At 52.7% G+C, this 22,962-nt stretch overlaps 1 protein-coding gene across 1 annotated transcript in view; it reads left to right on the forward strand.

The window, feature by feature from the left end:
- Positions 1 to 18: 18 nt before the first annotated feature.
- LOC123188715 (nascent polypeptide-associated complex subunit alpha, muscle-specific form) overlaps positions 19 to 22,962 on the forward strand; it is a gene marked incomplete in the record, with an annotated part of 35,862 nt that continues 12,918 nt past the window's right edge. The window contains 1 exon segment of the mRNA XM_044600976.1: positions 19 to 256. Coding sequence (XP_044456911.1) covers positions 19 to 256 — 238 coding nt within the window.

A 22,962-nucleotide genomic window follows, 5' to 3' on the forward strand; every position in this document is an offset into this window, starting at 1 on the left:
GCCCCGACGAGTGCGCCCATGCGCGAGGACTGCCGCCTCCGCCCCGCAGCTTCTTCGTCTTCCTCGCGCAGCGCCTGCAACACCACCGGCCGCCGCCATCATCGCCACGCCCCGCTGAAGCTCACCACCGCCTCGCGAGCCATGGCTTCCTCCTCCTCGCCCATGCTGAGGACGTCGTCCCCACACCGCGTCCCCCAAGCCTTCTACTTGGCCTCGCACCTGCTGGCCCATCCGGCCGCCGGACCTCGCCGGCAAGGTTCCTCTGGCCTCCCCGAGCCCTCCTCTGCAACGATGTGAGCATCCGGCTCCTCCTGGCCTCTCCCCTCTCTTCGTCGTGCCTCGTAAGCGCCCTGCCGACGAGGCCGTGCCTCTGCCGCCACTCGACGCCGATGTGGTGGTCAATTCCAACCATCCCAACTCCTACTAGAAGCTCCAGTGGGTGTGCGGCAAGGCCCTTGTTCGATCCATGATGACCACCGCTAGAATGTTCGCCGGAGGCGAGCGCACGGTCGTCGCCGGTGCGCTCTGCCTCAACGCCGTTACCCTGCTGACGTGGTACTGCGATTAGCGCTTAATTACCATGCTAATCAACCCCCCCCTATGTCATTGACTAGTGGGTCATCCCTGCTAATTCCCACTATTTAATAAACATATTAACTAAGTAGACAATAACATGTGGACCACTAGCGCCCAAATAACCCTTCACTTAAAACCTGCCCCTGGCAGTAGGCCCCACTACTTAATTAGATTAACTAAAACCGTTTAAACCTTTATTTAACAAAAGGTTCCACTAACATATGGGCCCACTGCTAAATAAATCTAGTTAGATAAATAGTTTAACTAGCAGTCTATGACATGTGGACCCCACATGTCAGTTGGACCAGTCAAACCAGTCAACAAGTTGATTGTTGACTGTTGGCTAGGCAGTCAACAGGGCCCACCTGTCAGTCAAATAGTCATATCCCTGGGTACACTTCTGTGTACCCATAGCATATAGTATTTAATATAATTTTGAATTAAATTAACTATAGAATTTCAGAAAAAACAATTTAGACTTTGAAAAATCATAGAAAATAGTCCGTAGCTCGGATGAAAATAGTTCGCTATGCTCAGAACGACGAGACGAATCTGGATACGCCACATGTTCGTCCGCCACGCATCCCTAGCATAGCGAACACGCAACTTTCCCCCTCCGGTTCATCTATCCGAAAACGCGAAACACCGGGGATATTTTCCCGGATGTTTCCCCCTTCACCGGTACCACCTCATACCGCGTTAGGGCACCCTTAGCACCGCTACTTATCATGTCATGCATCGCTATGCATCTGTTTGCTTAATATTTATTGTTTCTTCCCCCTCTTCTCTTGCTAGACACCAAGACCAACGCCGCTGCTACCCAGTATGACTATGGTGTTGACGACCCCTCTCTCTTGCCAGAGCAACCAGGCAAGCCCCCCCTGATCACTAGATATCGCCTAATCTCTCTCTACTGCTTGCATTAGAGTAGTGTAGCATGTTTCTGCTTTCCATTAATCTTATCCTGATGCATAGCCTGTCATTGTTGCTACCGTTGCTGATACCTTACCTGCAATCCTAAATACTTAGTATAGGATGCTAGTATTCCATCTGTGGCCCTACATTCTTGTCTGTCTGCCATGCTATACTATCGGGCCGTGATCACTCGGGAGGTGGTCACGGGTAAATATATACATATATACATACTATAAATGTTGTGACTAAAGTCAGGTCGGCTCATCGAGTACCCGCAAGTGATTCTAATGTTGCGGAAGAAGGGGCAGGTGGTTCCACCCAGGTAGTGGTGGGCCTAGGTTCCTGACGGCCCCGACTGTTACTTTGTGGCGGAGCGACAGGGCAGGTGGAGACCACCTAGGTGAGAGGTGGGACTGGCCCTGGTCGGCGTTCATGGTTACTTCAAAATAACACGCTTAACAAGATCTGGGTATTTGATCTGAGTCTGGCTACTGGCCTATACGCACTAACCAACTACGCGGGAACAGTTGTCGGCGTTCTGGGAATGGGGGTCCCTAGACTTGCCTGCCTGCGGCCTACGATGTGGCTCAAAAGGGGGCCCAGCACGGCCCATCTTCACCAACACAGACCCAAGACCCTCGCAAGGGGCCAAGCCTCGCGGGACGGACGACACGGAGCTTTCTCAAGCACGGCCTCATCAGGCTGGCTCGCGAGGAGGCGGAGAGATCAAGGCGGGGTACCTCACGAGGTGCCCGTGACGCAAGCCATGACGACCAAAGGCGCCAGGCGGGTGCCAGCCCGCGCAGCGTCCTCCTTTCCTCTTTGGTGCAAAGGGAGCAAGCGCAGCCGCGGAGTACTGAGGCATCAGGCAAAGGTTGCCGTTTCGGTGCAACACGACCAAGACCAGGAGGACTGCAAGACGGAGGTCATTGTGGAGCCCAAGACAGCGTCACCACCAGAGCTTTGTGCAGGCGAAGACTACTTTTGTTAGGATAGCTAATACTAGCTGTCCCCCTTCAAATTAGCCCGCCATTGTTGGCTCCCTTCCCGCTCGATATTTGGGAAGAGGACCAGGGCCTCTATAAATAGGACCGGCCACCCACAAAATAAGGGGGACGAAAAAAGGAGAGAGAGAAAGAGGGGTGACTGAACTCCTCCCAGCAGTTCATCACCCCAGCCAAGAGCAGACCCTTGCGAGGCTGTTCTTCCTTGTATTGTTCCTCATCATCAGCCCAAGAGGCAATCCACCACACCACACACTGGAGTAGGGTATTACACCACAACGGTGGCCCGAACCAGTATAAACCCTGTGTCATTTGTGTTGTTCTTTCCATTGCTTAGATCTTAGCGAGGCGGAGGGGTGCAGGTAGGTAGGAGACGAAATCTCTGCGCGCACCCCAGTGTTCGAACCTCAAGGGTCTGCCGGAACCCGAAATCCGACATTTGGCGCGCCGGGTAGGGGTGCACCGGAGTTTCCCCTTCCGCCACCACCACGACCTGCCTCGTGATGAGTAGCGTGTCGCCCGCTCCGGCCGCCGGTGCCAACACGGGGGCCAGGGGGCTTCGAGCCCTGGCCCCAGCCCTGCGATGGGTACGGTGGCCGAACAAGTTCAGGCCAACGACGCCGCCGCGCTACGGTGGCGCGATAGATCTGCTGGCCTTCTTGCCGGCGAGTGAGGAGGCCCCCCTCGAAGCTGGAGGTGACGATAGGGTCATGGCCAACTGGCTCCCCATGGCCCTCATCGGCGCTCCGTGCCCATGGCTGCTCCACCTGCCGGCAACCTCCGGGGCCTCTTGGGAAGAGCCCCGCAGCCTCTTCCCCGCCCGTCGCGCTACACCAACGCCCCCGGTCGTCGCGGCCCTGCTAGGCGGCTCGCAGGCGCCACCTACAAGTAACCACGTCAAGCCATTCATCCGCCGGGTCAGCGCCGCTTCCGCGCGGCAGGGGGCGCCCCTGGACCTGGCGGCGTCCAAGGCCGGCCTGACCTTCAGCTTGGAGGACCACCCCTCCAACTCGGCCTGCTCGGGTGCGCTCCCCATGCTGTGTACCCCCACCATATGCCAGGTGGCCGTCACCAGAACTCTCATCGATGGCGGTGCGGGCCTCAGCATGCTCTCGGTCAAGGCCTTCAACCTCCTCTGCATACCCCTGGAACGGCTGCAACCCAGCCGGCCCTTCTCAGGCGTTGGGGGCAGATCATCCAGCTCCTTGGGATAGATCCGGCTCCCGGTAACCTTTGGCACCTACAACAACTTCCGCACGGAGCTAGTCGACTTCGACATCGCCCCCATCGGCCTCCCCTACAACGCCATCCTCGGATACCCAGCGCTGGCCCGGTTCATGGCCGCGACGCACCCAGCGTACAACCTCATGAAGATGCCCGGGAGCAGCGGTGTCCTCACCGTGCGCGGGGACACCGGAGACGCGCTGCGGGTACTCAAGCTCGCCTTCAAGACGGTGGCGTCGGCACAGCCCGCCGGCTTGGAGACCCCCGAGCCCAAGGGGGTTGCACCCGCCAAGAAGAAACAGTTGTTCACCCAAGACAAGACAGAAACCAAGCAGATACCCATCGATGAGGACGGGTCCACCAATGCCACTTTCACCATAGGCGCCAACCTCGAGCCCGAGCAGGAGGAGACCCTGGTCAAGTTCCTGCGTGCGAACAAGAAGGTATTCACTTGGGAGTCTGACCAGTTGGCGAGGGTCCCTAGGAGCGTAATCGAGCATCACCTCAACGTGTGCCCCAACGTGCACCCTGTGAAGCAGAAGGCAAGGCGACAGTCCATAGAAAAGCAGGCCTTCATCGTCTGAGAGACCCGCAAACTAGAAGCCGATGGGGTCATTCGCGAGGTCCAATACCCGGATTGGTTGGCCAACCCTGTCGTTGTGCCAAAGAAGGGAGGGAAGGAGCGCATGTGTGTCGACTTCACCAACCTCAACAAGGCATGCCCACAAGATCCGTTCCCGCTCCCCCACATCGACCAGATCGTCGATTCCACCGCAGAATGCGACTTGCTATGCTTCCTGGATGCCTTCTCTGGGTATCACCAGATCAAGATGGCGATAGAAGACGTCGAAAAGACAGCCTTCCTGACCCCGTGTGGGGTGTACTGCTACACATGCATGCCATTTGGGCTGCGCAACGTCGGGGCAACCTTTCAGCGGCTGATGCATATCACCTTGGGCCCGCAGCTCGGGAAGAATGTTGAGGCTTACGTCAATGACATTGTGGTGAAGTCTTGGGAGGCCAGGACCCTGATACAAGACCTGAAGGAAACCTTCGCGAGCCTCAATGCAGTGAACCTGCGGCTCAACCCAGAGAAGTGTGTGTTCGGAGTCCCCTCAGGCAAGCTCTTGGGTTTCCTCGTGTCCCACCGAGGCATCGAGGCTAACCTGGAAAAGGTCAAGGCGGTCGAGGACATGAGCCCGCCAAAGACCCTCAGAGAAATGCAGAAGCTCACTGGGCGCATGACCGCGCTAGGGCGATTCATCTCCAAGTTGGGGGAGCGAGCGCTGCCCTTCTTCCAGCTAATGAAGAAAAAGGGGCCCTTTGAATGGACCGAAGGGGCCGACAAGGCTTTCCAAGATCTCAAGAGAGACCTGACCAGCCCTCCGGTCATGGTGGCTTCGTGCCCTCAAGAGCCCCTAGTGCTTTACCTCGCCGCCACTCCCTACTCCGCCAGCGCGGCCCTGGTGGCGGTTAGAGAGGAGCGTCGAATCAGAACCGCAGCAGCGGCCCGGGATAAGGCGAAACAGGAACAAGGAAGGCCCACAAGAACCACCACCCCGGCTGAGGAGGATCAGCCGCCACAGAGGAGTGCTCCGGAGGCGGAAGAGGCCCCTCTCCCAGATGGCCAGCCTCAGGCCTCATCGCCTCAAGAGGTGCCACGGTCTCCAAAGGGAGCCGCCGGCACTGACGCACCCAACCTCGTTGAGCACCCGGTGTACTTCGTCAGCACACTGTTGCGGGATGCGAGGGCGCGGTACCCCATGCCTCAGAAACTCCTCCTCGCGCTACTGGTGGCCTCGTGCAAGCTGCGGCACTATTTTCAGGGTCACCCCATCAAGGTCGTCTCGTCATACCCCCTGGAGAGAGTGATCAGGAGCCCTAACTTAGCTGGAATGGTTGCTGAGTGGAACATAGAACTGCAAGCGTTTCAGCTCGAATTCAGCACAACCAGAGTCATCAAGGGAGCAGCGTTGGCGGATTTTGTGGCAGAATGGACGGAGGCACCAGGCCTCAAGGCCGGCGAGGATCGGTCCCTCTCCCCGGGAAGCGAAGCGCCAGAAGGCTGGATCATGTATTTCGATGGAGCATTCTCCAGGCATGGCGCAGGGGCTGGGGCGGTGCTTATATCGCCCACTCAGGACAAGCTCTACTACGCTGTGCAGCTCTGTTTCCAGCGAGGCGAAAAGGTCTCCAACAACATAGCGGAGTATGAAGGTTTAATAGCGGGCTTGAAGGCCGCAGCTGCCCTGGGGGTGAAACGCCTCACCATCAAGGGCGATTCGCAGCTCCTTGTCAATTTCTCCAACAAGGTGTACGAGCCGAAAGATGAGCACATGGAAGCCTACCTTGCGGAGGTCCGCAGGATGGAGAAGCAGTTCTGGGGGTTGGAGTTGCAGCATGTGCCCTATGGCACCAATCAGGAGGCCGACGACATCGCTAAACGGGCGTCCAGGCGGATACCTCAGGAGCCTGGCATTTTCGAGGAGCGGCTCTTCAAGCCCTCAGCCCCGCCGTCATTGTCAAACACAGCTCAGCCATGGGAGGAGCTCCCCCAGCCACCTGCCTCGGGAGCCCCGGTCTGTGGCCAGGCCTCAAGAGCACGCCTGCTCCTGATGATGGAGCCTCAGGAGGGGGACTGGATCATGGAACTCCAGAGTTACTTAACACAAGGGACCCTGCCGGAGAAGGAGGAGGAGGCGGAGTGTGTGGCACGGCAGGCCACGGCGTATTGCATCAAGGATGGAGAGCTTTACCGGAAGCGACCAAACGATATATCCCTGTGCTGCATCTCCAGGGAGCAAGGAAAGGAGCTGCTGGAAGACATACACGGCGGAGACTATGGACATCATTCATCATCACGGACCCTGGTCGGCAAGGCGTTCCGTAGTGGGTTTTATTGGCCCACCGCACTCAATGACGCCGTCGAACTGGTGAAGGCTTGTGAGGCATGCCAGTTCCACGCCAAGCAGATCCATCAGCCGGCAGGAGGCCTGCAGACTATACCCCTTTCGTGGCCGTTCGCAGTCTGGGGGCTGGACATCCTGGGCCCGTTTCCTCGGGCGCCAGGGGGCTACCGCTACCTCTACGTCACTGTGGACAAGTTCACCAAGTGGGCTGAAGTAGAAGCCGTCCGCACCATCCCCGTGGGTTCCGCGGTCAAGTTCATCAGGGGCATCGTGAGCCGGTTCGGGGTGCCGAACCGCATCATCATGGACAACGGTTCGCAATTCACCAGTAACCTCTTCAAAACATACTGTGCTAACCTTGGAACGCAGATATGCTACGCTTTGGTGGCGCACCCCCGAAGCAACGGCCAGGCCGAGTGAGCCAACGCAGAGGTCCTGAGGGGCCTTAAGACCAGGACATTCAAGAAGAAGCTGGAGGCCTGCGGCAGAGGCTGGTACGATGAGCTTCAGTCCATGCTGTGGTCCATCCGCACAACCGCGACCAAGCCGACCGGAGAGACCCCGTTCTTCCTGGTCTACGGAGCCAAAGCGGTCCTCCCTCACGAGGTCAGACGTCGCTCCGCACGGGTCCTGGCGTTTGACAAGGCGCAGTAGGACGCCATGCGGGGGATGGACCTCGTGCTGGGGGAGGAACGTCGCCGAGAAGCCGCGCTACGAGCGGCAAGGTACTAGCAAGCACTGCGACGATACCACTGCTGCAACATCCGCCCCAGAACTCTTGAGGTAGGAGACCTCGTGCTCAGGCGGGTTCTCTCCAGGGAGGGGCTGCACAAGCTCTCTCCCATGTGGGAGGGCCCGTTCAAGGTTGTTCATGTTTCCAGGCCCGGCTCCGCGCGCTTGGAGACTCAGGAGGGGTGCCGGTCCAGAACACATGGAACATTCAGCACCTCCGGAGGTTCTACCCCTAAAAAGGCCCAGAGCCTGTGAAGAAGGCGAATGCCTGTGAAGCTATCGCATTTGGAAAAAGGCCCGGAGCCTGTGAAGAAGGCGAATGCCTGTGAAGCTGTCGCGTTTTGGAAAAGGCCCGGAGCCTATGAAGAAGGCGAATGCATGTGAAGCTATCGCGTTTGGAAAAAGGCCCGGAGCCTGTGAAGAAGGCGAATGCCTGTGAAGCTATCGCATTTGGAAAAAGGCTCGGAGCCTGTGAAGAAGGCGAATGCCTGTGAAGCTGTCACGTTTTGGAAAAGGCCCGGAGCCTGTGAAGAAGGTGAATGCCTGTGAAGCTATCGTGTTTGGAAAAAAGGCCCGGAGCCTGTGAAGAAGGCCAACGCCTGTGAAGCTCGCCGCCCGTGACACTCTCACGTAATAATGAGTTGGGGCTGTACACGCCCCGGAGTCTCAGGAGCGCCGGCCTCAGGCCCTGGGGCTCCCTCCCATGCCCAGTGGCAGCACTTAGCTCCGCGCTGGTGAGAAGATGTCGAAGACTAGATTAGGTGCCGGACGTGGCATTTCATTTGCTTTCCGCAGTTGGCTTGTTCCTTCTCATTCGAAGTTTTTGCCGACTTTGGCTTGTGGTTCTTCGACTTTTCACTCTCCTGCCTCGATTTCTCTTATGCAAGGCCTCGCGAGGGGGGGACTGCCGAGCGCCCTCCGAGTGTTCCTGTTCCAGTCGTTCAAAGGGTTCGCGACCTGGGTCCATTATAGGAGCACCCCTCTAGTCCGTGCCTCACGGGCATCGCGACACGAACATAGGGCCTGGGTCGGCCGCCCCCCGACGGCAGGGGCCGGGAACTACCCACACGCGGGCACGTAGCCGGGAGGCACAATAACGGAAGCAAAACGATGACTAACGGCAATAACCCAAACACGCCCCGCAGGGCTCCACACTATTGTCTTTTTTACGCAGGGAAAAAGGGAAAGAAAGGACAGATCAGGCGCAGCTCGCCTCACACCAGCCTGCAGGGAAGACTCGAGCTGCCTCCGGGGCTCAGGCAGACTTCCTCTTGCGCTTCACCGGGGCGCGACGGCGGGCGGACATGCTACCACCCCCAAGCAGATGCGACAGCGTGGAGGCTGACCGCGGCCTCCACTGGAAGAGTCGCCGCCTGAAGAAGAACCGGAGAAGCTTGGGGAGCCCCGAGCGCCGCCAGTCATGCGAGCGCTGTCTTCTCCATCGTCGCCGGGGCTGGGTTCCTGGCCGCAGTCGTTGTCCTCGGGGCAGCACCCTGCGCAGCGACCATTTTCCCCAAACACCCTCACGTAGAGGGTGGCATCACCATCAAACTTGAAGTGTAGGGTGCAGCGACGGCTCAGGCCACGCGCGCGGGCAAATGTCTACCAACTGTGGGCCAGGGCCAGACTCCCGGCTGCGGAGACCTCCAGAGAAACCCATGAGGCCCGGCTGCAACAGCCGTCGGCCTGAAGCCAGAGGCCGCCCGAAGCGCCATCCGGGAGCTCGCCGAGGAGGAAGCGAGGAAGCGGAAGGCGGGTGCTAGTCGGCTCCGCCGACCACACGATGAACTCCGGCAGCACCTCTGCAGCACGAAAGCGCGGCCTAGGGGGACACGCGACCGGAGCGCGCCCCCCGGCCGCAGCGATCCGCCCGTCGCCTCGCTGGAAATCGTCTCCGCGGCCGCGGGGAGCAGCCGTGGTGGCCACAGGATGTTTGCGAGGGCACCCCCGGCCGCGCTTGGGCGGGGAAGAGGCAGGCTCAACCTAGTGAGCCTTCCCCTTCTCTGCGGCCGAGAACCTCCTCGACGGGGCCATGAAGAAGAAGGAGAAGCAAGGGGGGATGAACTGGAAGGGCGTGCGCCGTTCCGTACTTATGGCCGGCGAAGGCCAACCGTCGACCTCCACGATCGCAGGTAATCATGACCCGCTTCGCATGCAGGGACTATTCCAATCCGTGCGGTTGCCGAGGCGCCATGGGGAAGTGGAGACGCCCACGTCCAATCAACCGCCACGCGGCGCCCAAGGCCGCAGGCTGTTAGGGCCCGCGGCGCTTCGCTCTTGCCCTTCCTCCTCCATGCACGGCCAAGTCCGGGCGCGCCTTGGGCCCGGGGGCTACTGTCGGCGTTCTGGGAACGGGGGTCCCCGGACTTTCCTGCCTGCGGCCTGCGACGTGGCTCAAAAGGGGGCCCAGCACGGCCCATCTTCACCAACACAGACCCAAGACCCTCGCAAGGGGCCAAGCCTCGCGGGACGGACGACGCGGAGCTTCCTCAGGCACGGCCTCATCAGGCTGGCTCGCGAGGAGGCGGAGAGATCAAGGAGGGGTACCTCACGAGGTGCCCGTGACGCAAGCCATGACGACCAAAGGCGCCAGGCGGGTGCCAGCCCGCGCAGCATCCTCCTTTCCTCTTTGGTGCAAAGGGAGCAAGCGCAGCCGCGAAGTACCGAGGCATCAGGCAAAGGTTGCCGTTTCGGTGCAACAAGACCAAGACCAGGAGGACTGCAAGACGGAGGTCATTGTGGAGCCCAAGACAGCGTCACCACCAGAGCTTTGTGCAGGTGAAGACTACTTTTGTCAGGATAGCTAGTACTAGCTGCCCCCCTTCAAATTAGCCCGCCATTGTTGGCTCCCTTCCCGCTCGATATTTGGAAAGAGGACCAGGGCCTCTATAAATAGGACCGGCCACCCACAGAACAAGGGGGACGAAAAAAGGAGAGAGAGAGGGGTGACTGAACTCCTCCCAACAGTTCATCACCCCAGCCAAGAGCAGACCCTCGCGAGGCTGTTCTTCCTTGTATTGTTCCTCATCATCAGCCCAAGAGGCAATCCACCACACCACACACTGGAGTAGGGTATTACACCACAATGGTGGCCCGAACCAGTATAAACCCTGTGTCATTTGTGTTGTTCTTTCCATTGCTTAGATCTTAGCGAGGCGGAGGGGTGCAGGTAGGTAGGAGGCGAAATCTCCGCGCGCACCCAAGTGTTCGAACCTCAAGGGTCTGTCGGAACCCGAAATCCGACAACATTTATGGGCACTCGACGTCGTGGTATCAGCCGAAACCTTCGTGACGTCGGCGACTGAGCTGCACACGTCGGGTTGGACTGGAACGCCTGCTCTTGTATAAGGATGCTAGGTCTGCTCACCGGACGCATACGCAACGTGCAGGTGTGCAATGGGCGATGGGCCCAGACCCCTGCGCCATAGGATTTAGACCGGCGTGCTGACCTCTCTGTTGTGCCTAGGTAGGGCTGAGACGTGTTGATCTTCCGAGGTCGGGCATGACCCAGGAAAGTGTGTCCGGACAAAGGGGATTGAGCGTGTTGGGAAATGTGGTGCACCCCTGCAGGGAAGTTAATCTATTCGAATAGTCGTGATCTTTGGTAACAGGACGACTTGGAGTTGTACCTTGACCTTATGACAACTAGAACCGGATACTAAATAAAACACACCCTTCCAAGTGCCAGATACAACCCGGTGATCGCTCTCTAACAGGGCGACGAGGAGAGGATCACCGGGTAGGATTATGCTATGCGATGATACTTGGTTAACTTACCATCTACTCTCTTCTTCTGCTGCAAGATGGAGGTTGTTAGAAGCGTAGTATTCGATAGGACTAGCTATCCCCCTCTTATTTCGGCATTCTGCAGTTCAGTCCACACATGCTACCCCCTTTTCCAGTTGATACCAGTGCATACATATGTAGTGTAGCTCCTTGCTTGCGAGTACTTTGGATGAGTACTCACGGTTGCTTTGCTCCCCCTTTTTCCCCTTTCTATACCCGATTGTTGCGACCAGACGATGGAGTCTAGGAGCCAGACGCCACCGTCGACGATGACTCCTACTACACTGGAGGTGCCTACTACTACGTGCAGGTCGTTGACGACGACCAGGAGTAGTTTAGGAGGATCCTGATACGTCTCCAACGTATCTATAATTTTTGATTGCTCCATGCTCTATTATCTACTATTTTGGACATTATTGGGCTTTATTATCCACTTTTATATTATTTTTGGGACTAACCTATTAACCGGAGGCCCAGCCCAGAATTGTTGTTCTTTGCCTATTTCAGGGTTTTGAAGAAAAGGAATATCAAACGGAGTCCAAACGGAGTGAAACCTTCACGAACGTGATTTTATCACCGAACGTGATCCAGGAGACTTGGACCCTACGTCAAGAAACAAAAGAGGAGGCCATGAGGTAAGGGGTAGCTACGCCCCCCCCCCACCCCCAGGTGCGCCCTCCACCCTTGTGGGCCCCCTGTTGCTCCACCGACGTACTCCTTCCTCCTATATATACCTACGTACCCCCAAACGATCAGATACGGAGCAAAAACCCTAATTCCACTGCCGCAACTTTCTGTATCCACGAGATCCCATCTTGGGGCCTGTTCCGGAGCTCTGTCGGAGGGGCATCGATCACGGAGGGCTTCTACATACTCACCATAGCCCCTCCGATGAAGTGTGAGTAGTTTACCTCAGACCTACGGGTCCATAGTTAGTAGCTAGATGGCTTCTTCTCTCTTTTTGGATCTCAATACAATGTTCTCCCCCTCTCTTGTGGAGATCTATTCGATGTAATCTTCTTTTTGCGGTGTGTTTGTTGAGACCGATGAATTGTGGGTTTATGATCAAGTCTATCTATGAACAATATTTGAATCTTCTCTGAATTATTTTATGTATGATTGGTTATCTTTGCAAGTCTCTTCGAATTATCAGTTTGGTTTGGCCTACTAGATTGATCTTTCTTGCAATGGGAGAAGTGCTTAGCTTTGGGCTCAATCTTGCGGTGTCCTTTCCCAGTGATAGTAGGGGCAGCAAGGCACATATTGTATTGTTGCCATCGAGGATAACAAGATGGGGTTTTCATCATATTGCATGAGTTTATCCCTCTACATCATGTCATCTTGCTTAAGGCGTTACTCTGTTTTCATTAACTTAATACTCTAGATGCATGCTGGATAGCGGTCAATGAGTGGAGTAATAGTAGTAGATGCAGGCAGGAGTCGGTCTACTTGTCTCAGACGTGATGCCTATATACATGATCATACCTAGATATTCTCATAACTATGCTCAATTCTGTCAATTGCTCAACAGTAATTTGTTCACCCACCGTAGAATACTTATGCTCTTGAGAGAAGCCACTAGTGAAACCTATGGCCCCCGGGTCTATCTTCATCATATTAATCTCCCAATACTTAGTTATTTCCTTTGCTTTTTACTTTGCTTTTATTTTACCTTGCATCTTTATCACAAAAATACCAAAAATATTATCTTATCATATCTATCAGATCTCACTCTCGTAAGTGGCCGTGTAGGGATTGACAACCCCTTATCGCGTTGGTTGTGAGGATTTATTTGTTTTGTGTAGGTACGAGGGCCTGGCGCATAGCCTCCTACTGGATTGATACCTTGGTTCTCAAAAACTGAGGGAAATACTTATGCTACTTTGCTGCATCATCCCTTCCTCTTCGGGGAAAACCAACGCAGTGCTCAAGAGGTAGCAGATCCTAGGCATGAGGCATGCGCCTCTTTCGATATGTATACCAGTTTGTGCTAGCCATCTTATGGCAACTTGTTTAACTTATGTCTGTACTCAGATATTGTTGCTTCCGCTGACTCGTCTATGATCGAGCTCTTGTATTCGAGCCCTCGAGGCCCCTGGCTTGTAATATGATGCTTGTATGACTTATTTTTATTTGTATAGTTGTATTGCGATATCTTCCTGTGAGTCCCTGATCTTGATCGTACACGTTTGCGTGTATGATTAGTGTACGATTGAATCGGGGGCATCACACATATGGCTTTGGTTGGCAAAGAGTTGGCATCCGACGCAACGTTGGACAAGGTCCTGTGCATCTGCTCGGGCCGTCAGCCAATAAAACCCTGTACGGAAGGCCTTGCTAACAAGGACCCGAGTTATGGCATGGTGCCCGCCGAGACCGGCTTGAACCTCAGCCAAGAGCTGCCGCTCCTCCTCCTCGGAGATACATCTTTGAAGGACTCCGGTACCGCTTTTCTTGTACAGCTCTCCGTCGTGAACCTTGTAGGCCTTCGAACGTCGGACAATGCGGCGGGCCTCATTTTGTTCTTGGGGAAGTTCCTTCCTATTAAGCTAGGCGAAGAAGGGTTCGGTCCATCGGGGATGATTGCCATAATGAGATGGGCCGACATTGTTATTTCGGTGGCTGAGCCTCCGATGATATCGGTGTGTTAGGAATCTGGGGTTGTGTTCGGATCTGGACTAGTGGTGCCACTTTCCCCTTGCCACACCACTGATGGCTTAAAAAGCCTTTCCAGGAAGATATTAGGTGGGACAGGGTCACGCTTGGCGCTGATACGAGCAAGAACGTCCGCCGCTTGACTACTTTCTCGGGCCACGTGATGGAACTCGAGCCCCTTGAACCGAGCCAACATTTTTAGGACGGGCATTACAATAAGCTGCCATCTTCGGATCTTTGGTATCAAAATCTCCATTTATTTGAGATATTGCAGGGTTTGAGTCCCCGCGCACTTCCAGGCGTTGTATGCCCATGGAGACAGCCATCCGGAGACCATGCAATATGGCCTCGTATTTGGCTGCGTTGTTGGATTCTATGTATAGTATTTGGAGTACGTACTGAACGACGTCTCCAGTGGGGGACGTTAAAACGACGCCCGCTCCTAGCCCTGCCAGCATTTTGGAGCCATCGAAATACATAACCCAATTGGAATATGTGTCGTACTCTTTAGGGAGTTCGGCCTGTCCATTCGGCGACGAAGTCAGCCAGTACTTGGGATTTAATAGCTCGGCTGGTTTGTATGTAATGTCAAATGGAAGGAGCTCAATGGCCCATTTGGCAATCCGGTCCGTGGCATCGCGGTTGTTTATTATGTCATTGAGTGGTACTTTGGAAGCCACCGTGATCGAACACTCTTGGAAGTAGTGTCGTAGCTTTTGGGATGCCATGAAGACCGCGTATGCTATCTTTTGATAATGAGGGTACCGGGTTTTGCATGGTGTAAGGACAGTGGATATGTAGTATATTGGCTTCTGAAGCGGGAATTTGTGTCCGTCCTGTTCTCGTTCAACGACGAGCACGGCGCTCATCACTTGATGTGTTGTCGATATGTATAGCAACATGGGTTCGCCAACGTTTGGCGCGGCCAGGATTGGGTTGCTCGCTAGAAGGGTTTTTATTTCTTCCAGTTCGGCTGTTGCCGTGTCCATCCACTCGAAGTGATTGGTTCGCCATAGAAGGAAATAGAGTGGCAGTGCCTTCTCTCCCAATCTAGAGATAAAGCAGCTTAAAGCTGCCACGCAACCCGCGAGTTTTTGGACTTGCTTAAGGCTTGTTGGCGTAGCCAATTGTGACAGAGCTCGGATTTTGGCTGGATTTGCTTCAATTTCTCTATTGGAAACGATGAAGCCCAGCAGTTTTCCTGTGGGGATGCCAAAAACACACTTTTCCGGATTGAGCTTAATGTCATATGCGCGGAGGTTGTCAAATGTGAGACATAGGTCGTCTATTAGTGTTTCGACAAGCCTTGTCTTGATTACGACGTCGTCCACATAGGCTTCAACTGTCCTTCCGATCTTTTTCTCCAGGCATGTTTGGATCATGCGTTGGTAGGTGGCACCGGCGTTCTTGAGCCTGTAGGGCATGGTGTTGAAACAGAATGGCCCATATGGGGTGATGAATGCTATTGCAGCTTGATCGGACTCCTCCACTTTGATTTGATGGTATCCGGAATATGTGTCGAGGAAACACAGTGAGTCGTGTCCTGCGGTAGCATCAGTGATTTGATCGATGTGAGGGAGGGGGAAGGGATCCTTAGGGCAAGCCTTATTGAGGTCTTTAAAATCGACACACAGGCGCCATGATTTATCCTTCTTTGGTACCATCACCGGGTTTGCTAGCCAGTCCGGATGTTTTATTTCTCTAATGAATCCGGCCTCGATTAGCTTGGCTAGCTCCTCTCCCATGGCTTGGCGTTTAGGTTCAGAAAAGCACCGCGGTGTTTGTTTGACCGGTTTGTATCCCTTTAATATGTTGAGGTTGTGTTCGGCCAACTCGTGTGGGATTCCTGGCATGTCAGAAGGGTGCCAGGCGAATATATCCCAATTTTCGCAAAGAAAATCCCGCAGCGTAGCGTCAACCGTTGGGTCTAGCTGTGCCCCAATAAATGTTGTCTTCTTGGGGTCCATTGGATGGACTTGGAATTTGACTATTTCTTCCGCTGGCTTGAAAGAGGTGGATTTGGGGCGTTTGTCTAAGATTACATCGTCTCTGTCCACCGTGGAGCGTAGTGCAGTTAATTCTTCGGCCGCGAGGGCTTCAGATAATGCCTCAAGAGCCAGGGATGCGGTTTTATTTTCGGCGCAGAGTGCTATGTCCGGATCACTGGCGAGAGTGATTATACCGTTAGGCCCGGGCATCTTAAGCTTCATGTACCCGTAATGAGGTACATCTTGGAAGCGTGTAAATGCCTCTCGCCCCAAGAGGGCGTGATATCTGCTGTTGAAAGGGGCCACTTGGAAGGTTATTTCTTCTGACCGGTAATTCTCCGGCGTGCCGAATACCACGTCGAGTGTTATTTTTCCCACACACACCGTACCTCCCGACTGGGAATGATTCCTCGTAAGGTTGTGCTGCTTTGCTCGATGCGGCTCCTGTCTATTTCCATTTTGTAGAGTGTATCTTCATAGATGAGGTTTAGTCTGCTGCCGCCGTCCATGAGAACCTTGGTGAGCCGAAAGCCGTCCACGATTGGACTGAGGGCCAAGGCGGCTGGTGCTCGGACTTTCCTGTATTTTGGTTCGTCACCGGCATTGAAAGTTATAGCCGTGTCATTCCAAGGGTTTATTGCTGCTATTTGACAGACTTCGGTGAGTTCGCGGAGTGCCCTTTTACGCCTATTGTTTGAGGCGAATGTCTCAAAGACCATCAGTACTTTGGGATCGTTGTCTTCTGGGGGTGTTTTTCTGGGGTATTCTTTGTGAGGATATCCTCGCTGCTCTTGGCCACTTGCGGAGTATCCAACATGCTCTAAGGCTATGTGTTGGCATGTTATCCGGTGTTGCGTGTATTTTGCATGGCCCATCGAGCCATCCTTCCAGAACGGTTCCGTGCCTTGTACTGGACTTATATTTCTTTACTATTGGACCGGGTGTGTTACAAGGGTGTTGCATGTATTTTAAATCTGAATCCTGGCCCAATTTTGGATCCGGGGTCTGAAAGACGTCCGGACTTAATAGATCGGGATCCGGGATATCCACTGATTTCTTAGGCTCATCATACGATTCTATGTTCGGAGGGCAGGATGCATCTCCTCGCAGGTGGGTATCTGGCTCTTTGAAGCAAGAGATCCGGACATAGTCCGTCCTTAGTATGGATGAAGAGTTGTCGTCTCGCTCCTCAACTATCGCTATCTGGTGGGTTATCGGTGGAGATTTGATTTCTCTCTGATCGGGTTTAAGCCCAATTCGATCGTAGTCTGTGGCGACCCCCAGGGCAGCGATGCAATTTAGGAGCTCATTTAAAGATGAAAGCTCTGCTGGATACATCTGCTTGGAGTGTTCGGAGTCGATACGAAGGGGATTTTCAATGACCCGAGAGGTCATCATCGGCTCAACAACCAAACGGGCGGTCATGGTAAAGCCACCCAGCCGAAGGGTTTGGCCTGAGGCCAGTGCTCCTCTGGCGGTAATATTGTCCTTGAGAACAAGGCGAGCCATCGATCCCGTCGTCGACGTCAAAGTGGAACTCTCAATGAAAGCACCAATGTCGGTGTCAAAACCGGCGGATCTTGGGTAGGGGGTCCCGAACTGTGCGTCTGGGATCGATGGTAACAGGAGACGGGGGACACAATGTTTTACCCAGGTTCGTCCCTCTCTATGGAGGTAATACCCTATGTCCTGCTTGATTGATCTTGATGAATATGAGTATTACAAGAGTTGATCTACCATGAGATCGTAATGGATAAACCCTAAGAGTCTGACCTGGCTATGATTATTCAGGGGATCTACGGACCTAGCCTTCCAGTTTATATAAGCACAGGAGGGATCTAGGGTTACACAAGGTCGGTTACAGAGAAGGAATATTCATATTTGGTCGCCAAGCTTGCCTCCCACGCCAAGGGGAGTCCCATCCGGACACGGGCAGAGTCTTCGGTCTTCATATCTTCACAGCCCATCAGTCCGGCCCATATCCAATAGGTCGGACGCCCGAGGACCCCTTAGTTTAGGACTCCCTCAGCCGCACCTCAGCCCCTGACGCAACCCTTCCCCCTCCAACACCTCCTCCTTCTCCTCCTCCGTAGTGCTTGGCGAAGCCCTGCTGTAGAACTACAAGCTCCACCACCACGCCGTTGTGCTGCCGGAGCTCTCCCTCAACTTCTCCTCTCCCCTTTATGGATCAAGAAGGAGGAGACGTCCCAGGGCTATACGTGTGTTGAACGCGGAGGCGCCATCCGTTCGACGCTTGGGTCTGATCTTCCGCGATTTGAATCGCCGCGAGTACGACTCCATCAACCGTGTTCTTGTAATGCTTCCGCTTAGTGATCTTCAAGGGTATGAAGATGCACTCCCTCTTTCTTGTTGCTAGCATCTCCTAGATTGATCTTTGTGACACGTAGGAAAATTTTGAATTATTACTATGTTACCCAACAGTGGCATTATGAGCTAGGTGTATGCGTAGATTCTATGCACGAGTGGAACACAAAGTAGTTGTGGGCGATGATTTGGTCAATTTGCTTACAGTTACTAGTCTTATCTCGATTCGGCGTCATTGTGGGATGAAGCGGCCCGGACTGACCTTACACGTACGCTTATGTGAGACAGGTTCCATCGACTGACATGCACTTGATGCATAAGGTGGCTAGCGGGTGTTTGTCTCTCCCACTTTAATCGGATCGGATTCAATGAAGAGGGTCCTTATGAAGGGTAAATAGCAATTGGCATATCACTGTTGTGGCTTTTGCGTAGGCAAGAAACGTTCTTGCTAGAAACCCATAGTAACCACGTAAAACTTGCAACAACAATTAGAGGATGTCTAACTTGTTTTTGCAGGGTATGCTATGTGATGTGATATGGCCAAAAGGATGTGATGAATTATATATGTGATGTATGAGATTGATCATGTTCTTGTAATAGGAATCATGACTTGCATGCCGATGAGTATGACAACCGGCAGGAGCCATAGGAGTTGTCTTAATTTATTATATGACCTGCGAGTCAATGTAAATGCCATGTAATAACTTTACTTTATTGCTAACCGTTAGCCATAGTAGTAGAAGTAATAGTTGGCGAGACAACTTCATGAAGGCACGATGATGGAGATCATGGTGTCATGCCGGTGACGATGGTGATCATGTCGCGCCTCGAAGATGGAGATCAAAAGCGCAAGATGATATTGGCCATATCATGTCACTTTATGATTTGCATGTGATGTTTATCATGTTAACATCTTGTTTGCTTAGAACAACGGTAGCATAAATAAGATGATCCCTCACTGAAATTTCAAGAAATGCGTTCCCCCTAACTATGCACTGTTGCAAAGGTTCGTTGTTTCGAAGCACCACGTGATGATCGGGTGTGATAATTTCTAACGTTCGCATACAACGGGTGTAAACCAGATTTACACATGTGAAACACTTAGGTTGACTTGACGAGCCTAGCATGTACAGACATTGCCTCAGAACATGAGAGACCGAAAGGTCGAACATGAGTCGTATGATAGATGCGATCAACATGGCCTAGTCCATTTGGATCATGTATCACATAGATGACTAGAGGGATGTCTGTCTGAGTGGGAGTTCATTAAATAATTTGATTAAATGAACTTAATTATCATGAACTTAGTCTAAAATTGTCTTTACAATCTATCCTGTAGATCCAATGGCCCACACTAATGTTGCCCTCAACTTCAACGTGTTCCTAGAGAAAACCAAGCTGAAAGACGATGGAAGCAACTATACGGACGGGGTTCGTAACTTGAGGATCATCCTCATAGATGCCTAGAAAGCATATGTCATTGAAGCACCGCTAGGTGACGCATCCATTTTCCTAGCAGCTCAAGACGTTATGAATGCCTGGCAGTCGCGTAGTGATGATTACTCCCTAGTTCAGTGTGGCATGCTTTACAGCTTAGAATCGGGGCTCCAAAAGCATTTTGAGCAACACAGAGGATATGAGATGTTCCAAGAGCTGAAAATGGTTTTCCAAGCTCATGCCTGGGTCGAGAGTTATGAAGTCTTCGACAAGTTCTACAGTTGTAAGATGGAGGAAAATAGTTATGTCAGCGAGCATATACTCAAAATGTCTGGGTTGCACAACCGCTTGTCTCAGAGCTGGGAGTTAATATTCTAGATGACTCGGTCATTGATAGAATCCTCTAGTCGCTTCCACCTAGCTACAAGAGCTTTGTGATGAACTAAAATATGCAAGGGATGGAGAAGTCCATTCCTGAGTTATATTCGATGCTGAAATCAGCAGAGGTGGAGATCAAAAAGGAACATCAGGTGTAAGAAGAACTTCGGGAAGGACGGCAAGGGAGTTGTCGCGCCCGGTAAATCAATTGCCGCGAAGAAGGCAAAGAATGGACCCAAGCCCGAGATTGAGTGCTTTTATTACAAGGGAAATGGTCACTAGAAACGGAACTGTCCCAAGTACTTAGCAGATAAGAAGGCCGAAAATGCCAAAGGTATATATGATATACATGTTATTGATGTGTACCTTACCAGCGCTCATAGTAGCTCCTGGGTATTTGATACTGGTGTAGTTTCTCACATTTGTAACTCAAAATAGGAGCTGCAGAATAAGCGGAGACTGGCGAAGGACGAGGTAACAATGCGCGTCAGGAATGGTTCCAAGGTCGATGTGATCGCCATCAGCACGCTACCTCTACATCTACTTTCAGGATTAGTTTTAAACCTCAATAATTGTTATTTAGTACCAGCTTTGAGCATGAACATTGTATTAGGATCTCGTTTGATGCGAGATGGCTACTCATTTAAATCCGCGAATAATGGTTGTTCTATTTTTATATGAGAGATATGTTTTATGATCATGCTCCGCTGGTCAATGGTTTAGTTTTATTGAATCTCGAACATGATGTTACACATATTCATAGTGTGAATGCCAAGAGATGTAAGGTTGATAATGATAGTTGTCGGTGTCAAAACCGGCGGATCTCGAGTAGGGGGTCCCGAACTGTGCGTCTAAGGTGGATGGTAACAGGAGGCATGGGACACAATGTTTTACCCAGGTTCGGGCCCTCTTGATGGAGGTAAAACCCTACGTCCTGCTTGATTAATATTGATGATATGGGTAGTACAAGAGTAGATCTACCATGAGATCAAGGAGGCTAAACCCTAGAAGCTAGCCTATGGTATGATTGTTGTATATGTTGTATCGACTAGCCTGGCCTCGATTTATATAATGCACCAGAGGCCTAGGATAACAAGAGTCCTAGCCGAATACGCCGGTGGGGAGGAGTCCTTGTCTTGATCGCCAAGTCTTGTGGAATATTCCTTGTATGCGGCAGCTATCCGAACTGGCCCATGAGTATACGGCCATGGGGGTCCTCGGCCCAATCTAATAGATCGGAGATGACGTGGTGAGTACCCCCTAGTCCAGGACACCGTCAGTAGCCCCCTGAACCAGTCTTCAAGTTAGGGATGCTCCTCGATTCTTCCGAATTGTTCTTCATCTTCGGTTGACGGTCTTGAAAACTGGTTCAACAAATCTTCTCATCTTCGATATTGAGGATCGCCGAAATGCATTCGGCGAGTTTACACGTTGGGTATCCGAGGAGCCCCTTTAAGTTTCCGGCCTTTATAAATGCCTTGTTGTTTTTATGCCACACCTCAGGTTTGAAGTTGTTCCCGGGAGGCAGTGTCCTCTTGCGTCCGAGCTCTAACGCCGGACTGCATTCAAGGTATCTTTTGCGGCCGAGCACCAATGCCGGACCGCTTCCGAGCTCCAACGCCGGAATGTATCCGAGTTCCAATGCCGGACTATGTCAAAGCTCCAACGCCGGACTGTATCCGAGCTCCAACGCCGGACTATATCCGAGGTGTCATATCACCTTGGTTAAAAAAAGTTGAAGGAGTTTAGCCGAGCTTAATGCCGGAAATGCCCTCTATGGAGCCAGCCACTAGTGCCCGAGCTTTATGCCGGACTGCTTCCGAGGTGGTGCACCACCCCGAATGTGGGCCGATTTTTGTGAATATTTTTTATTGGTGCAATTTATTCTCTGTCGAGATATATAGCCAGTAGCCCTCAAGGTGTGTATCGGTCTAAAACCCGAGATGCACCTGAAGGATGAAGTAAGACTGCTGATCCTAGTAGCCGCTGAGACTCAGGTTGATTTGCAAAATCGGCCTGAGGATCAAGTCCAAACTCGGCAGAATACTTCGGGACACTAAAAGCAGTGTGCTCAGTCCTCGAGGCTCAGGTTGGGTGCGGCCGACCAACCTGAGGATCAAAATCTCCTCGGAAACTATATTGCACATAAAATTTTCTGCATTGGACAAGCAATGCAGTAGCCCCTGAGACACTGGTCGGGTGGCAACACCAGATCAGGGGATCAATGTGCCCCTTTAATATTTGTAAATAATAAGCCCGAAGCCCAGTAGCCCCCGAGCCTTAATGCGGGCACGGGTGGCCGAATTAAGGATCAATATCCATAGTAAAATCACAAATTATGTGTAATGACTCTATGTATCCAAGTACTTTACGTCATTAATGTTCGGATCCACTTTGTACAAAACTTTGTTTGACCGACCATCGGCTTCCACCTCCTCGGCCAGTAGCCAAGGAGTGTTTGTCCTACTTTATAAAGCCTTTATGAGGGCAAAGATTTACAACAAACAAGGCAATCTGGCCATACGGTTTTATAAACAAAGGTACGCAGAGAGTTATATCACTGTTTAACAGAAGAAATGTCTTCCAAAGAAAATAGTCCCGCTATCGGTTCCTTTCTTTGGGTTGTCATGCTAAGCATGATCATTAAACCTCAGCTCTAATGTAAGAGAAAAATATTGAGGATTTAGTTTGGGAGGCCAGTTAATAGCCCCCGGTAGTGTTCGGCGACAGTCGGGGTTAAGCCGTAAACACTTCGGCCAATGTTATGAACGGCCCATCATTTAACATAGTCGTCGGATCGCTGACCAGTTTACGCTTATTGTGAAAGTCAGTTTTCGGCTTTCTCCACTGAGGTGCTTAACCATGTGAGCTGGAAGCACAATCGCAGTGGTTCTCCCTTTGCACGCCTAGCCGAACAAAACGGAACGTAGGAAGCAAGTGCAGGAGCCGGGCAACCCAACTATTGACCGAAGACACAATTCAAAACCGATGCATATATAGCTATATCTGAGAATGTTTTTGCCGAATCCCTAA

This window comes from Triticum aestivum, chromosome 1A (genome assembly GCF_018294505.1).
Source record: "Triticum aestivum cultivar Chinese Spring chromosome 1A, IWGSC CS RefSeq v2.1, whole genome shotgun sequence".
NCBI classification, from domain to species: domain Eukaryota; kingdom Viridiplantae; phylum Streptophyta; class Magnoliopsida; order Poales; family Poaceae; genus Triticum; species Triticum aestivum.